The 18,355-nt window shown below is 46.3% G+C and overlaps 1 protein-coding gene across 3 annotated transcripts in view; it reads right to left on the bottom strand.

Moving 5' to 3' along the window:
* Nucleotides 1–18,355, bottom strand: part of LOC137426586 (1-phosphatidylinositol 4,5-bisphosphate phosphodiesterase beta-4) — a 305,980-nt gene that overhangs the window by 174,557 nt on the left and 113,068 nt on the right. For all 3 annotated transcript variants that reach the window (XR_013623650.1, XM_068115242.2, XM_068115243.2), the window contains exon 2: nt 13,788–13,873. Coding sequence is in view for 2 of the 3 variants with exons in the window: in XM_068115242.2 (XP_067971343.2) it covers nt 13,788–13,871 (84 nt within the window). In the remaining variant the exon portion in view is untranslated. The remainder of the gene's footprint in view (nt 1–13,787; nt 13,874–18,355) is intronic.

Here is an 18,355-nt window from a genome sequence, read left to right as displayed (position 1 = left end):
CAATTCCCATTGGCCAAACTGTGGTGCTCTTCAATTTGGGGTCTCACTCCCCCGATTCATCTCCCGGTGCCCTCGTACAATTTCTGGGCTGTGGCGTGTACCTCTCCCAGTGGGTCTACCCACCTGCACACCTCCACCACTGCAGTTGCCTCCGAGCTTACCTGCTCCTCACCCTAACCTAACTACCTGGGGAAGGCCCTCTGGCTCTCTCCCCACTCCGTGCCCTCTCTGGCACTGGGCTGCCCGATCCACACCCGGGATCCTCAGGCACCCACTCACAACTACCGGCTCCCAGAGCCCACCTGCGGCCTCACCTGGCCGACATCCTCACAGTGGTGGAGTGCCCAACCAACTACACACACTAACAGGCTACACGCCCAGCCATTTCCACAACACTAATGCACCCATCCACAACACCATTCTGCAACCGCACCACAGATGCCAATATCCAACCACAATTTACCTGTACCCTCTACCTAACACTTACACTACCCGCCCCGGGTACTCGTGAAAGGGGTCCACTCTTCCCCCATCCACACCTTCGCACCATGCACACCACTCCGTACCACTCACTCCAACTCTCTCCACACACCTGTACCTGCACACCTGTGCTCTCACACCTGGTGCCACCTGCACCCTTCTCTCCCCAAGCGCATTCGCGCTGATCCACACACTCACTACTCATACACTGCTCCACACACCTGTTCAATTCTCACAAACACGGCATCATCTCAGCTAACTACTCCCTTCTGAAACTTGCGCTTCCCAGTCGTCCCTTTAAACTATTGCGCTCCCTCGTCATTATCATCCATACTAATCTACCTGCGTCCCCACTACAGGTATCAGTCACTAACTAAACTTAACGTTACCTAAGGTCATCTTCTAGGGCCCTACACACAATATCCTAACCCACCCGGGCTAGTTTTCACTGCCATACACCCCATAAGCTATTGCTCCTTTGCCCCCCCTCATGGGAAGGATGGTGGATTTGCCATCCCACCACATCGGGGGTCTCTCACTACCAATTTTGCACATCAAATTTCAACAAATCAAAAATTTGCCAATCACTACTCATCATCTGCCAATCACTACTGCCAATCCCTTGCCAATCATCAAATTTTGTTTTTCTCTAATTTTGGGTCCAAAACACTAACCTCATCACCCAGTCTACTCACTACTGCCTCTCGGTGCGCCAATTCCTGTCCAAAGCCCGGCTTCGTAAAGCCAAGCAATGGATGCTGGTTGTTTTGTGCCTGCGGCTGGATGCGTCCGGCATTCGGGGCAGGGACGGGGGCTTACCCGGGCCGAGATCCCACGCACCACCTCGGCGTGGAGCCATCCAATGCCCCGATCTCGACCTGCCGGCACGTCTCACCAAAAAGTGGTCGCCATGACGACCCTTTCTATCGGGCTGCCAGCTCCGCCTAGTGGAGCCTGGACGCGGCCGTTCAAAGCGAGGCCCGGCACGCACCGAGGGCCTGCTTCGGCTAAAAGTCGCTCTAACCTCTAACCCGTGTAACGTCGATGCTTCACCTGGACGCTTACACCCCGCAGCCCGTTCCTTGCTCACACATCCAGCCGTGCCCATGCTCCTCGTACCTTTCCTTACACACCCAGGTGCACCCATCCCACTCACAGCCTTGGTCACACACCTGACCACCGAACACTTTGGCACACATTCGTTGCTCGCACACCTCACCAATACACCGCTTCGCGCCCCCTCCGCGGTCACCTCCTCTGTGACAATTACAGGTGTGCCCTCATTCGCACACCCAATCACGTGCCTCACCACCAACTCCAGCGTGCATTCCCACACGCTCTACCATTCCAGGTGTGCATCCTTCCATCCCAGGTGTACATCCTCGCTCACCTGTCACAACTAACTCACGCTCCATGTCACTCCCACTACTTTCACCTCCATTCCTGACAGCGCACTCACCCTTACTCTTGACAGCGCACTCTTTCCTCATGCACCTGTCCGTCACACACCTTCCTCGCGCACACTCTCCCGTTACACCCTCTGTAACACTCACCACAGGTGTGCATTCTTCCTTGCCTTTGACAGCGCACTCTTTCCTCATGCACCTGTCCGTCACACACCTTTCTCGCGCACACTCCTGCGCACACTCTCCCGTCACACCCTCTGTAACACTCACCACACCGCGCTTCCATGTGCCCCCTCGCACACGCGTTACGACCGACTCACTCTCGCCAGCACCCTCACTCCTTGGCACACACTTTTTCCTCACACACCCCAGAGTCGGACTTTCTCGCACACCTCCTCTTTCGCACACCAGACCTGTCACACACCTCACCAACGGCCTCTCACGAACACCCGGGTCTATCTCGACCCCCAAGCCTCTTAAATCACCTGGCGCATCATACGCACGACCATATTGGTCACCACTTACACCGGGTCCTCTTCCTCTTCGCTTCTCCTCCATCACCTGCGAATCCCTCATCCGGTTAATGAGCACATCACGATCCAAACACAGACTTTGGACCAATTCTTTTATCTCCTCTTTTATCTCCTTGTTATCCCCTCTCCGTCGCTTCTTAATTTCGCTCACCCCTTCTTCCACTTCTTCTAATTTGTGCCTCACCTCTTTTATTCCCCGGTACGTCTCCTCAAGCTCGTCCTCCAAGGCTACCTTGACCGTTTCCATGTGCGTCCTCACCTGCCGGTCCTTCGTCTCCATTACCTCTACCACCTCGTCCAACCTCGTTGTCAGTCCCTCACGTACCATCTGACATTGCCTCTGTGTCGCTATCAAGTCGTTTTTAATTTCTTTTTGTGTCGCCTTTAAACCTCCTAATACCGCAGTGTTCCTTTGCACCTGCTCCACTAACTCCGTCTGTCCCACCGTCAGCTGCTCCACCTCCTGCGTCAGGTCCTCTATGCCCCCTTGTAACTTTACAGTCCCCTTTCTCACCTCCTTTTCCATGTGCTCCTCACAGTGCCTCACCTCCTCGCGCACTCCTCCGACCTCCTCACTCACTCCTCTTCTGATCTCCTCTCCCATCACTTGCATCTCCTGCCCAGATGCCACCCTCATCTGCTCCATTTCCTCCCTGTGAGCATCCAGTTTGGTTTCTACCCCCATTCTGACCCCCTCTATCTGCTGCCCCATTTGGTTAACTTCCCTTTCCGCTTGGTCCCTCATGTCCCTCAATTTGCCTTCCATACTGTTTTCTAACCCCTCTAACCCTTTTTTCACTCCCTCTATCTGATTCTCCTGGGCAGCCATTCTATTTTCTACCCCCATTAACCCATTTTTCACTTCTTTTATCCCGTTGTCTAACCCCTCAAAATTATTGTCTAACTTCCCAATTTTCTTGTCTAACTCCTCAAAATTATTGTCTAACTTCCCAATTTTCTTGTCTAACTCCTCAAAATTATTGTCTAACTTCTCACCGGTACCCCTCATTTGGCCCTCTAATCGCCCACTATCAACCCTCATTTGCTCACCCAATCGCTCAATCTGGCTCCCCATACTCATCTGTACAGCTGCCTGTAGCTGCGCAATGAGGGCCTGTATGTCAATCGGCTGCATGTTAAAGCCCGCTGATACAGCCGGCTCGGCTACCGCACGCTCGTGCGAGGCGCCTTTTTGCGCGCCCGCTACTTCGTGCGTGACGGCGCTATTTTGCGAACCTGCCGCCCTCACTGCTTCGCTCTCCTCTTGTCCCTCAATTTGGTCCTGGATCGACCCTACCTCACTCTCCTTTACCGGACCCCAGCCGTCTTGATCCGCCATAGCGCGACTTGCAAAATTCGAGTTTCGTAAAACAAAACAAATTTCGGCCGCTCCAAATTTTGACCAAATTTTTTTTTTCCTCTATTCGTTTTTTTTTTTCAAAATTTGGTCGGGCCTCGAATCTCACTCCCGACACCAATTGTTACAGTACTAACACAATTGGTGTCCAAAATTTGGGCTAAATAAATTTAGTCCCAGGTTCGAATCCCATCTCCTGACTACCAATTGTTACAGACACGACTTTGATGTTAAAGTGGGCCGAGCGGAATGGCCGTCGTGTCCGCACAAATTACCCGACTATACTCGACGTTGACGAAGTCGCGCTACGCTGGCTCAATAAGAAAAAGAAGACACCCGGCTGGATTACAATCACACAATACGACACCAGGGGTTCAGTTCTCAAGACCTCCGGAGGAGGTTATATTAAGGCGGAAAAGGTTAGATTACAGGGGCTAGAGGTATATTACAGGAAGACAGGCACTTAGACACACTCTTATATTAACCCCGGACAGACGACAGACACACGGGACAAAATGCTGACTCACACGGGGATTGATGGCAAGGAAAGGCAGGTAGCGATGGCTCAAGGTGCACTCTTGGCTCAAGGCAGAATCGACTCGGTCCGGTCCAGAGATGCGGGGAGGTATCGTCGCGCTGGGGGTGGCGGTGGCTTCTCTCTCCAGTCTCCAAGCTGAGGCGCATCTCTCCTCCCATCCGGCGCGTGGCCGCGTATATCCGGCGGGGAGTGACACGCCCTCGGCTCGTTAGCTCCGCCTCGTGGAATCGGCACGTTGCTTCTCATTGGGTGCGTGCGGGGGGGGTTTACCAGGCTCCGCCCTTGACGAGGAGCTGACAAGGAGCCCCTTCGTGGTAACCCCGTGGAGCGCATGGTCTGGAGCTAATCGAGCCGGTGTGAGGACGCATCCTCCCCCGCTCCGCCGCCATCTCCTCTGTTGTTGTTGTCATTGTTGGGGAAGAAGATGGAAGGAGGTATGGGAAAGGTCCTAAACTCACTACTGATGCCATATAATCACATTCTGGTGCAACGAAGAGTCATAATTAATGGAGACGAGGCCTTAACTGACATAGAATAAGAATAACTAGGAAGATGTCCGAAAGTTGTCTACGTGTGGTGCGGTGGACCTGGGCACGACATTTAATGGGGGAATAAGGGGAAGGTCGGCTCTACTGATTGTTATTTACATGCAATGGGACTAGGGAATGGGGGATCGGGGAAAGTTGGGGAGTATTGGAGAAAATAGGGGAATATTTACAAGCGGATATGGAGGCCAAATTCCATATTCGCAACAATATATTTCCAGGGTAAGGATATCATACAATTTCAATGATACAATCAAGGATATTTTCCCCGAGCAATCAACAACAAACAACCATCAACAATTCCCAATCCACAATCAATTCCCTATATGATTAAGATGGCCATCTTATATATGTGTGTCCCCGTTGGTACTCACGACCCCCTTTTGGTCTCTGTCCCGCACAATGTCTCTGGGCCCCTCCTGACCAAGATGATGGTCGGCGTCGCCGCACTCGGGCGGTTGAACGAATCCCGGGTGGACGTGTTTCCACCGGGCAGGTATCGTACCAGGTACCACGGCTGCAGCCCCTCGTGGCCACGCGAAGCGGGTACGGTAAAGCAAGCAAAAAGCCCCACGCCGCTTGCAACGCGTGTTAGGCCCCAACGTGCGACCCGTACGCGTCTTTTTAGACGGTGTCGCGACCGGTGCCAGACGCTGGGTCGGTGCACGGCCACACGACAGTTTGACGTCCACCGGGCAGGTATCCGTCCCGGTAACTCCTCTCGCCAGACGGGCTCGGGAACGCCGCTTTTCCACACGGCTCAATCAATCCCACCTTTCGTCGGAGCGGGGCGAGGAAGAAGAATTCTCGTCGCTTTTCTTCCTCGTGTCTTTTCTCTTCCGTTTCCGGTTTCTTTTTCAGAAGGGCTCCTGACCCTCCAACCACAACAACCCTTAATCTACTACACATGGATAAGCAAAGACCTGAATGGTAATTCACATACATTCACATAAATATGTAACACTCCCCCCCTTCAAGAAAGAAAGTTTGAACCCAGCGAAAACTTTCTTTGCCGGCCAATTTGGAGAAACAAACCAGATAACTCAACCCCCCCCACCTTATCAGTTCCCCCCGGGCACAGTTATCACTTAAAAATAAAGCAACCAAATTTCACCACAACCCCTCCAGATTACTCACTCTGGACTAAGCACCAGCAATGACATTGTCCCTGCCAAATCAAACTCCATCTCATGACCCTCTGACTTTGACCGTCAGTTTCTTGTGAATGAAGGTTAAGGGGTTGATCAAAGATCCAAAGTTAAGCAACTCGATAGCACTTTTTCCAGGAGGCCAAGCCGAGTATTCACTACATGGATGCCTTTAGGAACGTGGAGTTCACGGTTAGTCCGTGCAGGAAAGTTCTCTACATGGACGCCTTTAGGAACGGCGTTCACGGTTAATCCGTGTTGGAATCTTGGCTCGGCGGCTCCGCCGCATTCAGTGCTTCAACTTCTCAGAACTTCCCTAATAATTATGGTGGGACCACTTGTCCCTGTAGTCCCATGAATAGCGGTCTCCTTCTCGGCCACTACTTTGCCAATCCTTCCTTCGGGAGCTGCCGTAACTCAGGGAGCCTCCATAATAATATTGCTTGCGGCCACCACCAAAACTACCGCCCAGTTGTCCTCTCCTGTAGACCTCTCGACGCCTATGAAATGCCTTCCCTACTGTTATGGTCCGACCCTCCAAATCCTTGCCATTCCAATTCTTCTCTGCCTCTCTGGCGTCTTTTGTGCTGGCAAACGTGACAAAGCCGAACCCTCTTGACTGTTGCGTTTCCCAGTCTCTTACCAACCGCACTTCCACCAGCGACCCATATCTGTTGAAGACAGAGGTCAGAACTTCTTCCTCTGTTTTGAAGTTCAGTCCCCCTACAAATAACTTGGCACTTTTGTCGCCATCCCGAGCTGGTGTGGTGTTATTTTCCCTGCTGGGCTCTTTACCAACCCTCAGGTTACCATAAACTTGACCCCCGGCCAAATCATTCCCGATAACCACAGATACACCCTCTACAGGAAGCGTGGCTTGTAAACCGACGGTGACCGGTCCTGACACCAAATCGGACTCCAAATGGATGACATGAAGTGGAGCACTAACACCGCCCCCGATCCCCTGTAAACGAACACTATCCCCCGTTGCCGTCTCCTCGGACCATGGCAAAATGCCTTCAAGCATTAAAGATTGATGTGCCTCTGTGTCCCTCAATATCCTAACCGGTTTCCGGTTAGTCGAGGCTCCATCCCGTGACACAAACCCCTCTGAAATAAATGGTTGGTAACCCTTTTGATGGCGATTTCTCACAATGGCCATTGCATTTGGAGTCGTAATAGTCGGACTCCGCTCTGGGTCTTCCCTTTTCATGCGGTAACAACTGGACATCGTGTCCAGGTTTCTTGCAAAAAGCGCAAGTAGGCCCGGAGGAAAAACTCGTGGTCTGCCTCGGGCCCCCCGAACTATAAGTTTGTCTTGGGCCCGCATCCCTCTGATTTCGAACAGGTGGGGTATCCGCGTTGTCCCCATAATCCTCTCGAGGCCGCCGCCATGTATGGTCGTTCTCCGCACCTGCTGTTCCCCACCTCCCCTGCGGAGATCTAGGCGAGGAGTTAGGTTCGTGGACCCCTATTCGGTGGGTTAAGGCATAATCATCTGCCATGGTGGCTGCGTCCCACAACTTTGGTACTTTCTTTTCCTGCAGGTACACTTTGATGTCCTCGTGGACACACTGCTGAAATTCCTCCACCAGGATCAAGTCACGCAATGTTTCGAAGTCTTTCCCGACTCCTTTTGACTCACACCACCGATCAAACATGTTTTCTTTCACTCTGGCAAATTCCACATGGGTCTCACTCTCCCTCTTCCTGGCATTCCTGAATTTTTGCCTGTAAGCTTCCGGAACCAACTCATAGGCTTTGAGGATGTGCTTCTTCAGTACCTCATAATCTGCACATTGGTCCATTGGTAGTGCCGAATAAATCTCTTGAGCTTTTCCCACCAGCACACTTTGCACGAGTATGGTCCAGGCCTCCTCCGGCCAGTTTAATTGTCGAGCCACTTTCTCAAAGTGTGGAAAAAATTTCGCGACTTCCTTTTCACTGAACGGTGGAACCAGCCTCACATGTCTGCCCACATCCCAGGTTTTCTGGTTAGGTGTCGACCCCGTCAGCAAGGGTGGTGCCTCTCCCCGTTCTCTCATTAACTCCAGCTCCTTGAATTTAATTTCCTGCCGAAGCTCCATGTCACGTTCCTTTAATTCCCTTTCTGCTTTTCTCTCCTCTGCTTCGAGTTCCCTTGCAGCTCTCCTCTCCTCTGCTTGTTTCTCTTCTCTCCTCGCTTCTGCTTTCCTTTCTTCTTCTTTTAACCTTTCCTGGAGTTCTCGTTCCACTCTCCTTTCCTCTGCTTGTTTCTCTTCTCTCCTCTCTTCTGCTTTCCTTTCCTCTTCTGATCTTTCCTTTTCTGCTTTCCTTTCTTCTTCCGCTCTTTCCTTTTCTGCTTTCCTTTCTTCTTCTGCTCTTTCCTTTTCTGCTTTCCTTTCTTCTTCTGCTCTTTCCTTTTCTGCTTTCCTTTCTTCTTCTTTAATCCGTTCCTGGCTCCGTAATTGCAACTCCAGTTTCCGGAGCTCAACATCTTCTGGTTCTTCGGGTAGCCACTCCCAGGCTAACTCGTCCCATGTTCCTAATCCCACCATAGATTGTATCACCGTGGCCTGCAACTCTGCCTTCCTCAAATTAGTTCGGACCTCCAAGTTAAAATGTTTGGCCAATTTCAAGAGGTCCGACTTTAGTAACGCTCGGAACTGTGCCTCACTCGGTGTTACCGCAAAGTTCTGTGCCACAAACGCCATGGTGACTATCGTTAACACCTGTTAACCTTCACCCAAGACTTTACCCCAATTTCCCCAAAAATTTTCCAATTAATACTTAATTAATAAATTTTAATTAATAAAAATATTATTTTATTATTTTATACAATTTTAGATCCCGGACGAGCCCCCAATTCTGTTACGTGGTCCCCTCGGTGACTACCTGGTCTCGGTGACCCCCGGACCGTGAGAGGACCTTCGCCAGAAAGTAGTATTATATATGCGCTTTCGCAACGCAATCCCTATGAATTCCACCCAAGAGAAACTGATGTTCAATGATATATTTCCAGGGTAAGGATATCATACAATTTCAATGATACAATCGAGGATATTTTCCCCGAGCAATCAACAACAAACAACCATCAACAATTCCCAATCCACAATCAATTCCCTATATGATTAAGATGGCCATCTTATATATGTGTGTCCCCGTTGGTACTCACGACCCCCTTTTGGTCTCTGTCCCGCACAATGTCTCTGGGCCCCTCCTGACCAAGATGATGGTCGGCGTCGCCGCACTCGGGCGGTTGAACGAATCCCGGGTGGACGTGTTTCCACCGGGCAGGTATCGTACCAGGTACCACGGCTGCAGCCCCTCGTGGCCACGCGAAGCGGGTACGGTAAAGCAAGCAAAAAGCCCCACGCCGCTTGCAACGCGTGTTAGGCCCCAACGTGCGACCCGTACGCGTCTTTTTAGATGGTGTCGCGACCGGTGCCAGACGCTGGGTCGGTGCACGGCCACACGACAGTTTGACGTCCACCGGGCAGGTATCCGTCCCGGTAACTCCTCTCGCCAGACGGGCTCGGGAAAGCCGCTTTTCCACACGGCTCAATCAATCCTACCTTTCGTCGGAGCGGGGCGAGGAAGAAGAATTCTCGTCGCTTTTCTTCCTCGTGTCTTTTCTCTTCCGTTTCCGGTTTCTTTTTCAGAAGGGCTCCTGACCCTCCAACCACAACAACCCTTTATCTACTACACATGGATAAGCAAAGACCTGAATGGTAATTCACATACATTCACATAAATATGTAACACCAGGTATTGGCTTAATGGTTAAGGTGGCTGGCTTAATATCCTAGGGTCTTGAGTGTGAAGCCCCTGTCATGCCATTGAATGAACACCAGGACGAGTGACTCAGCTCGTCATCCTCCCGAGGTCGGCGAAATGAGTACCAGCTTACTGGTAAACGAGGGCACTGTTGCGCCCCCAGAAAATGATGCAGTCAAACAGCCACAGGCTCCACACAAATAAATAAATAAATCTATACGTACAATGGACATATGTTCTGTGGAATCAAAGGTTCTGCCGACGAACACCTTTTTTGCCGCTCGGCAAAAAACATTGATCAAAACAGCCCTCTACCATGATGCACCAAATTATAGTCGATATCGTTTCTGAAGATGGATCGAAAAGGTGAGACGATTATTCATAAATGGGCATAAAACATCAAATATTTGAAAACATTTGTTGACGAAGTAAGACATAGCTTTCCAGATGACAATGTTCCACTCCCATGTATTCATTTTGTTCTGTTCCATTTGTGCTGAACGATGGTATGCAACATTGTACCTGTTGATGACGCATGTGAAAGCTGTTTGACATATTATGTGTAATACAAATTGTGTGGCTTGACGTGATGAAGTGTTGTGAAAATGCCACCACACCCGTCTACTTCCATGGTCAGCCACTGGAAGAGGTTAAGTCTCTAACCTCTAGGCCTCTCCGTCGGTCATGACCACTCCCCTGAGACGATTATAAACAAAACTGGCCTCCAAAGCCAGTTGTTGATTGAGTATTCTGCATCGATCCAAGTCTTTCCGAGGAAAGTCCAACCTACTCACAGTCAACAAGGCCTTTGTCCTTACCTCTATGTAACACTTCTCAAAATTAGAACTGGGCAACTCAGAACCACATCTGTGTTTTCTGGACTCTGTGAAATCGAAAGGTCTCAGAATTATTGGATTCTTCTGTAATGAAGCCGAAGCACAAGGTCACATTGTATGCAGTTTGGTGGTCTCTGATTTCTACCTTCTATTTATCTTTCTATTTTTTCAATTCAATTGATTGGATATGATTTTAAAAAAACACACTTTTCCATATAAGCAGTGGTGGATCCAGGGGGGGGGGGGGGGGATGCGCACCCCCCTTCAATCAGGAAGGAGGATGCAGGGTGTGCGCACCCCTCCCTCCCCCCTTTTCAACGCAACGGCATGGATGTGCTGGAGGCATACTCTAGACGACAAGAGGGACGCGCTCACTCAACTACGGTCAAATGCTCAAACTCAATTCACTCTGTGGCTCGATCACGCTAAGGCCAGGATAGAATCTGTAGGAGGTGACGTCACAATGCCGAGAGTTGTAAAACGACAAATCCATCGTCCGAACACCGCCGCCAATACTCCCTTGCTCTTCTAGCTCAGAAACATGTGCATTCCATTTCTCGACCACCCCAGCCAGGAAATGGACACCAGATTCTGTGCTGAAAATCGGGAAGGTAGTGATCTGTTTCTGCTGATGCCATCTGCAATAATCGCCGATACCTGCGACATTCCAGCCCGACATCAGAAGCTGTTGCGTTGGAAAAACGACATGGAACATCCCGCAGGACTGATAAATGAGCTTAGAGACTGGCAGATGTTTTGGAGAAAGAAGCCCAACAACACGCTTCCACGCACATTCATGGATTGTTTCTGCGCAGTAGATGGAGACGAATTTCCATCCATCAAAGTCCTACTCCATATTGGATGCACCCTCCCTGGAGGCTCCTGTGAGGCCGAACGCTCATTTTCTTGCCTGCGTCGTCTGAAGACCTACCTAAGAAATTCCATGGGAGAAAGTCGGATGGCATCTCTGGCCCTCAGGAACATAAACCATGACTTCACCATATCCCCACATGATGTGTGTGACATTTTCATTCAGAAACACAAGCGCCGTCTCTTCCAAAATAGCATAATTTACGATTAATAAAATAATTCACATTCCGCTGTCCCATCTGATCTCTTTTGTGGGGAGAACCCCCTGCCTTGAGCTTCACAACCTTGGCGCATGGCTGTGCCATGCTTTGCCCAACACCTATTAAACTACTCTATATACCTCTATACACCAGGGTGGAAATGCGAATGGTTCGGTGGATGTGTGGAGTATCGTTGAGAGAGAGGAAGACAAATGATGAATTGCGAAAGATGATGGGAATGGAGCCTGTGATTGATGCTGTGAAGAGAAACAGGTTGAGATGGTTTGGTCACGTGTTGAGGAAGGAAGAAAGTGACTAGTTGAGAAGAGTGATGGAAATGAATGGAGAAGGAAGTAGAGGACGGGGTAGACCGAGAAAGACTTGGCGAAAGATGGTGGAAGAAGAAATGCGGGCAAGGGGGTTAACAAGGAGAGATGCAGAAAATAGTGCAAAATGGAGAAGATTGTCATGGGGACCACAAGGCTAACCCCCGCTCTAGCAGGGAAAATGGCCTTAAAATGCATGTGGTTGTGTTGTTGTTGTAGTGCTAATGATTGTGCTTTATTTTGTGATGTAGGATGAGTGGAGATATAGTTCAATAAAATCTCATTACTTGGAAGATCCGTCTTCTACCGACTCCTCTCCGGCCTTGCCCCCCCCCCCCCCCAGCTCTCTCTGGGCTCTGTCCCCCAAATATTCCTACAGGTCGCACAAGATCTGCCTGCAACCCTCTTATGGTCAAACTGCCAAAATCAAGACTCTCTGCTCACCTTCACTCCTTCATTCCTCTTTACTCCCACCTCTGGAACAAATTTCCTCACTCTCTTCAATCCCACTCCACCCTCCAGGTCTTCTCCCCCCAAGCCCTCTCCCTCCCACACATCTCCCGATGTCCCTGCTCTCAAATGTTGTGTTTGTGTGTTAGCCCTTTTCTCCCCATATTGTCTACCGCTCCCTCTTTTTATATATTTTGTTTGTCTGTTTGACTTTTTTGTGAAATAAATGTTAGCTCTTTCACGAACCTCGATTCTGTATTTAAAAAAGAAAAAAAAAAAAAAAGAGGTCTGAGTATTGATTTACAACAGCTACGCTGTAAAAAATAACCCCAGAAGGAGAATGACAGCCTCGCTTAAATAAATGAATTTATACATTTAGTTATAAGAATCGCTAGATATGGTAAATTTTGTCAGATTTCACTCCAGATTTGGACATTTATTTAGTCTACAGGATCCAATCCTCATATCCGAATCCAAATTTTGATGATATGCTTCAATTATGTAATAATCGATCGTATTTCCCAGGCAAGGCATGTTTGAATAGGCCGAAACAAAATGGCAGCATAAGAACCCAGTGAGTGGAAGTGGGCTGACCAAGATGGCGGCCGCCATATTGGTAAGGCTTTTTCGGGTTTTTTCTTTTGAGCGCCTCGTTAATCATCTTTAAAAAGGGTGTTATAACATGCCCAAACACCCGGTTTTCATCTTTGCAATCTGTTGGAGGTCCAGGTGTATGCATGCAAAGTTTGGGGCCGCTTGGTTTAATGGTTTTGGAGTTATGGAGGAGACAGATGGATGGACACTGCCATTTATTATTATAGAAGATATATATATATTATATATATATATATATATATATATTCTAATTGTATATGCACATGTCCATATATGATGGCACATTTGCTAATTTTGTTTGAAGTGCAGGAAAAAATACATTACCCACCCATATAAAATAGCACAGAAGATAACGACAAATACGCAAGTGATAAAATTGTATGAAATATTAATTATGATCTTGCTTTTTGAACATCTTTCATACTTACAGTAGATTTGAAGAATGGGAAATTATATTTTACAGCTTTAATATTAAATATAGGAAACTGAATTTTTCAACAACTTTACAATATCACAAATCAAATCACAATAAAACGATTATCCTTTATTTTCTTCACTATAGAGCATTGGCTCTCGTACAATATTATCCTCGTACATCACTGTTCCGACTCAATGCACTTTGAGATATGCTGCACATGAATAGTAATATATCTCACCTCCGAAAATGGATGTGGTTTCGGATTGGTGTGGACAAACATTGCACGAAATTAATATAAATCTGACATACCTCATCGTACCGATCAAACAGGGTGCCTTGCTGGATGAATTCTGGGATGGGCTTTCTCCAGCAGAATTCATATGATCGGTTCATATCTGTTGGGAGGCAGGTCAAAGGTTGAAAGAAGTGACAATACATATGATGAATAGTAAGCTGAAACATACTGTATCATTCTTGGGAAAAATGCCAGGGGCACAGAAAAGGCCCCTTTATATATGGTATGTGCCATGTGGCAAAGTATAGAAAAGAAGGGACATGTCATACCTTGTAGAAAATGCCAAACAAAATAAAATAAGGGCCATTCAAAAAAATCTCGTATGCATGCTGGACTACCCATATATTCTTAGGAGGAACCAAGAAATGCTCTAGAAAAGTTCATATAAAGGGGCACCCGACATATATAGGTTAAAACCCATCAGTACGTAAAGTTTTCTGTGTACGTACCTCGAAAACTAAAACACATAAGATAATGTGAATGTGTGTGAAATCTAATTTGTTTTAAAAAATCATAAAGTTAGTATGTACTATGTACCAACCAATTGCAGACATGTTGGGTGTGATGTATTCTTCGGGACAAGATCTTCCTGCCGCCCAACACCACCCTCATCCAGCCACTCGAACAAGATGTGATTTCAACGTTTAAAACTTATTGCACCCATCGCACCTTTCGCCTCATTTTGGATGCAATGGAGTCCGACCCAGGGCTCAACGTTGGGCAGTGTTGGAAGGATTTCAACATTGCCCACTGCATCGGGACCATCAATGAGTCACTGGATGAGGTGAGAGCCTCCACCATCAACCTGTGCTGGCACAACCTGTGGCCACAGGCAGTCAGAAACTTTACTGGCTTTCCTGATAATGGTAACACTGAGGAGAGGCATGTGATTGTCGGGTTGGCACGGCAGTTGGGAGGGGAAGGATTTGATGACATGCAGCCTGAGGAGTTGGAGGATCTCATTGCCTCACGTGGCGACAACCTCACCGAGGAGAAGTTGGAGGCCATTATAATGGTTTCCGAGGAGGAGGAGGCGGGCAGTGATGAGGAAGAGGTGCCGAGGTCGAACCTCACAGTCCAGTTCCTGGGTGAGTTGCTGCATGGCATGCGGGAGCTTGTCGACAAGTTGGAAGATGCTGACCCAGTTATGGAGAGGTACCTCAAGTTCAAGAGGGGCTTGGATAATTTGCTTCTCCCCTACAAAGAGCTGCATCAAAACCTGCAGCAATCTGCCAGGCAGCTCTCCATTACCCATTTATTTCACCCTGCTCCCTCCAACTTAGCACCCCGAGCATCCTCCTCTCCTGCCGCCCCTCAGTGTCCTCACCAACACCCTCAACTGCTGCCTCTCCTGCCTGTCCTGCCTCCCCCTCAGTGCACGACATTGCAGAACTATCATTTGGGTCATCCTCAAAGTTCGAGGAATTCATGGGATTTTAATTAATGGTTCATGGTTTGACATCCACATTGTTTTTTAATTGATCTAATATGGCTGCCAGACCACGTGACCCATGACATCATACATTTACATTCTCTAATGCAATTGTTGCGTAGATCACGCTCAAAAATTTTCAAACTGATCAGACTAAACATTGTACTTATTTAACTATGTGGAGTTATTTACAATGAGCCACGTTTCAATTTTTTCCATGGAGCGGTTTCGGAGATGTGCGATGTTTTTACAAGATGGCATCCGTTCCCCATGACCTATGAGATCATAATTATTACTAAACAATTATACAGCAGGAAGCACTCCGATGGTGCAAAATTTTGTGTCAATCGAACCAACGCTTGCTGAGAAAATGAACTTTAAAAATGCATGTACACGTATGTACGTACACCACACGTACACACGCAACCGATCGCTTAACCCTGATTTTCGCTTCACGAGCGCAGGGTAAAAATGGACAGCTGATGAATGACAAGAAATACAAAATGGCAACCTAAAGAATGCCCTGGAAGAAGTGGAGAAAGATCAACTATTAGACGGAGAGCCAGAATTGGCTCCAAATTGCAAAGAATTGAAAAGATCGGATCATGACGTTGTTATAGGCATTGATCCTGCAGTTGATTGAAATACGCTAGTCAAGTGAAACCAAAACTCACGAAGCATAATTATCTGAAAACTTAACACCATAATTGCATTCACAGTGGTAAAGGCTAAGATCCAATTTCCATGTCCTTCAGCAATTTTCCTTTTAGGTCAGGACATTACCGGTAATTATTTGCTCATTAAGCAATGCATGTCCAGGTACATTTATCAGTATTAGTTGAACTACATTCGATTTGAACGATAGAAAATTAATATAATTCGAAATGAACACAAACTGGTATTCCTTTTGTTATCTTGAAAGAAAAACTCGATAAAGAACGAGAGTTGCTGAACTGAATTCACCGTATTAATTAGCACGCACATTTCATATGTAATCGCTTCATTAAAAAGCCACTGCAAGTATAATGAGGCAAAGCACATCATCCCAAATTAGCTTTTGGGACAAGAAATATAACTTTTTCCCAACACCTACTTTCATGGTACACCTTAAAAGCCATTATTTTAACTAAAAATGTTAGTGATCTGCTATGGACTACAGATTTCTGGTACGGTATATGCCCACACTAAAACTTGCAATGCAGATGGAAGGGCCATTTTAACCTTCAACAAAACAAAAAAGGACAAAACAATTTACTTTCCTGGATATACAGTGGCCTCCATAAGTATTGGAACAGTGAAGTCAAATTTGTTAATATTGCGACATACAAATTTGTTATTATTGCTGTATAATTTGCGAAGAAATTTGTATTTGAGATCAAAAGATGAATATGGAAAGAGTACAGAAGGTCATCTTTTATTTCTTGGTATTTCAATGCATATATGCTTTACTATCGAAGAACAATAGCACTTTTAAGACATCGGCATTTATAAAGCTTGCAGTGTTAAGTGTGGTTGGCTCAATAGCACAGTGGGCTGTCACTGTGAAAGTGATGGAGGCCCTTGGTTCGAGTCCCGTGTTGATTCAGAGTTTTTCACACTTAGCCCCATGTAGGAATTTAATTCCTGTTTATATATATATATATATATATATATATATTAGTAGTGTAATAATGTTGATCCTGGGACACCTCCAAATTCCCATTGACTTACATGTTAATTTTCCTCTCTCCTCATTAACCCAAAGCACCTCTATTTCTCTCACCCTGTTCTTTACGAACCTTCTCACCTTTTGACATGCTATCCTTATTCATTAGACCACTTAAACACCTGTGATCCTTCTGACCTTATGGACCTTTTAACCTTTTACTCTTAATATCATCTGGTGAATATAACCCACTCAAACATCGACCCGACAAATATTTGTTTATGTGTGGGAAATAATTTAATTCTCCTACAACTCTCTTCACCGTCTAATATATTGACAAAGTATATGTTTGAGTTTGGTTCTTTTTCAAGATATTTTAACTGAGTTAAAATAAAATGATAAACCTCCCTCAATGTTCTTGTTTGGGTGCCTCCAGTGCCACATACCATTTTTAAATTAAAGTATATATTTTCCTGACAACCATTAAAGTTTTCCGTCCACTCAAAAATATTTCCATCTTTTTTACCCAACTCACCAGTATATAAATTAATTCTCTTATTTGTTTTGTGAACTTTTTTACCAGTTGCCTTTTCAATTATACCTATTTGATATTTTTCACATTCATTATGTTTTCCATTTATATACCAAGGTTGATTACACCTCCACTCTTTAGTCTGGTTGATACTTGGTTCTATCATTTATATATTAATAAAAAAGGCGGCGGTAGCCCTTAAAATCCCTAACCCCATTATCTTATCACTAATATATGGATGGTTGTTGTTTAATGGCTTATCAGTTTTGTTTTTTGTAATTCTTGTGAGTAAAATGAACCCAAGATTTCTTCCCCATTCATATCATTTAATTTGTAAGTCCAAGGAACTGTATCCATTACATCAATGATTTTAAATAATTCACGAGTCCATTTTTGTGTATAACCTTTTTCAAAATGGCTTTTCCATTTGTATATTCTTACCATATCACCAACTTTGAACTTGGGTTTTTTCAAATTAATCTCCATTTCATATTTTAATTTTGTAAATGTTTCTGATGGTTTTGATTTTGTTGATGAATGAACTGTATTATTGTAATTATCAACAATGTCCTGAATTAAATACACCCATTTTTGAGAACAGAGTTGTGTGAATTTTTTATATAATTTTTCTTTTAAAGTACGATTAAAACGCTCAATAACAACTGCCTTTCCTTCATTAAAGGTACTGTATAATTTAATACCCTCCCCCTTAAGAAATTTCATGAATATTTTGTTGTAGAACTCTGTTCCCTCGTCAGTCCATAACTTCTTTGGTTTTCTTTTACTTTTATTAAATATCTGTTGGAAGGCTAACATCAGAGTATAACCTCTCTTGTTTTTCAAAGGAACAACCCAAGCAAATCTACTCCTCAAATCAATTACGGTTAAAGCATACCTGTATCCCTTATCATTATTCAATTCAATTAAATCAGCGGACCAGATGTGGTCTGTGTCTTTTGAATAAACTTTCCTT

The sequence above is a fragment of the Myxine glutinosa genome, chromosome 5, assembly GCF_964187855.1.
Source record: "Myxine glutinosa chromosome 5, kmMyxGlut1.1, whole genome shotgun sequence".
In the NCBI taxonomy this organism is placed as follows: domain Eukaryota; kingdom Metazoa; phylum Chordata; class Myxini; order Myxiniformes; family Myxinidae; genus Myxine; species Myxine glutinosa.
The sequence above is the reverse complement of the archived record's forward strand: the minus strand, read 5'-3'. Positions and strand labels throughout refer to the sequence as shown.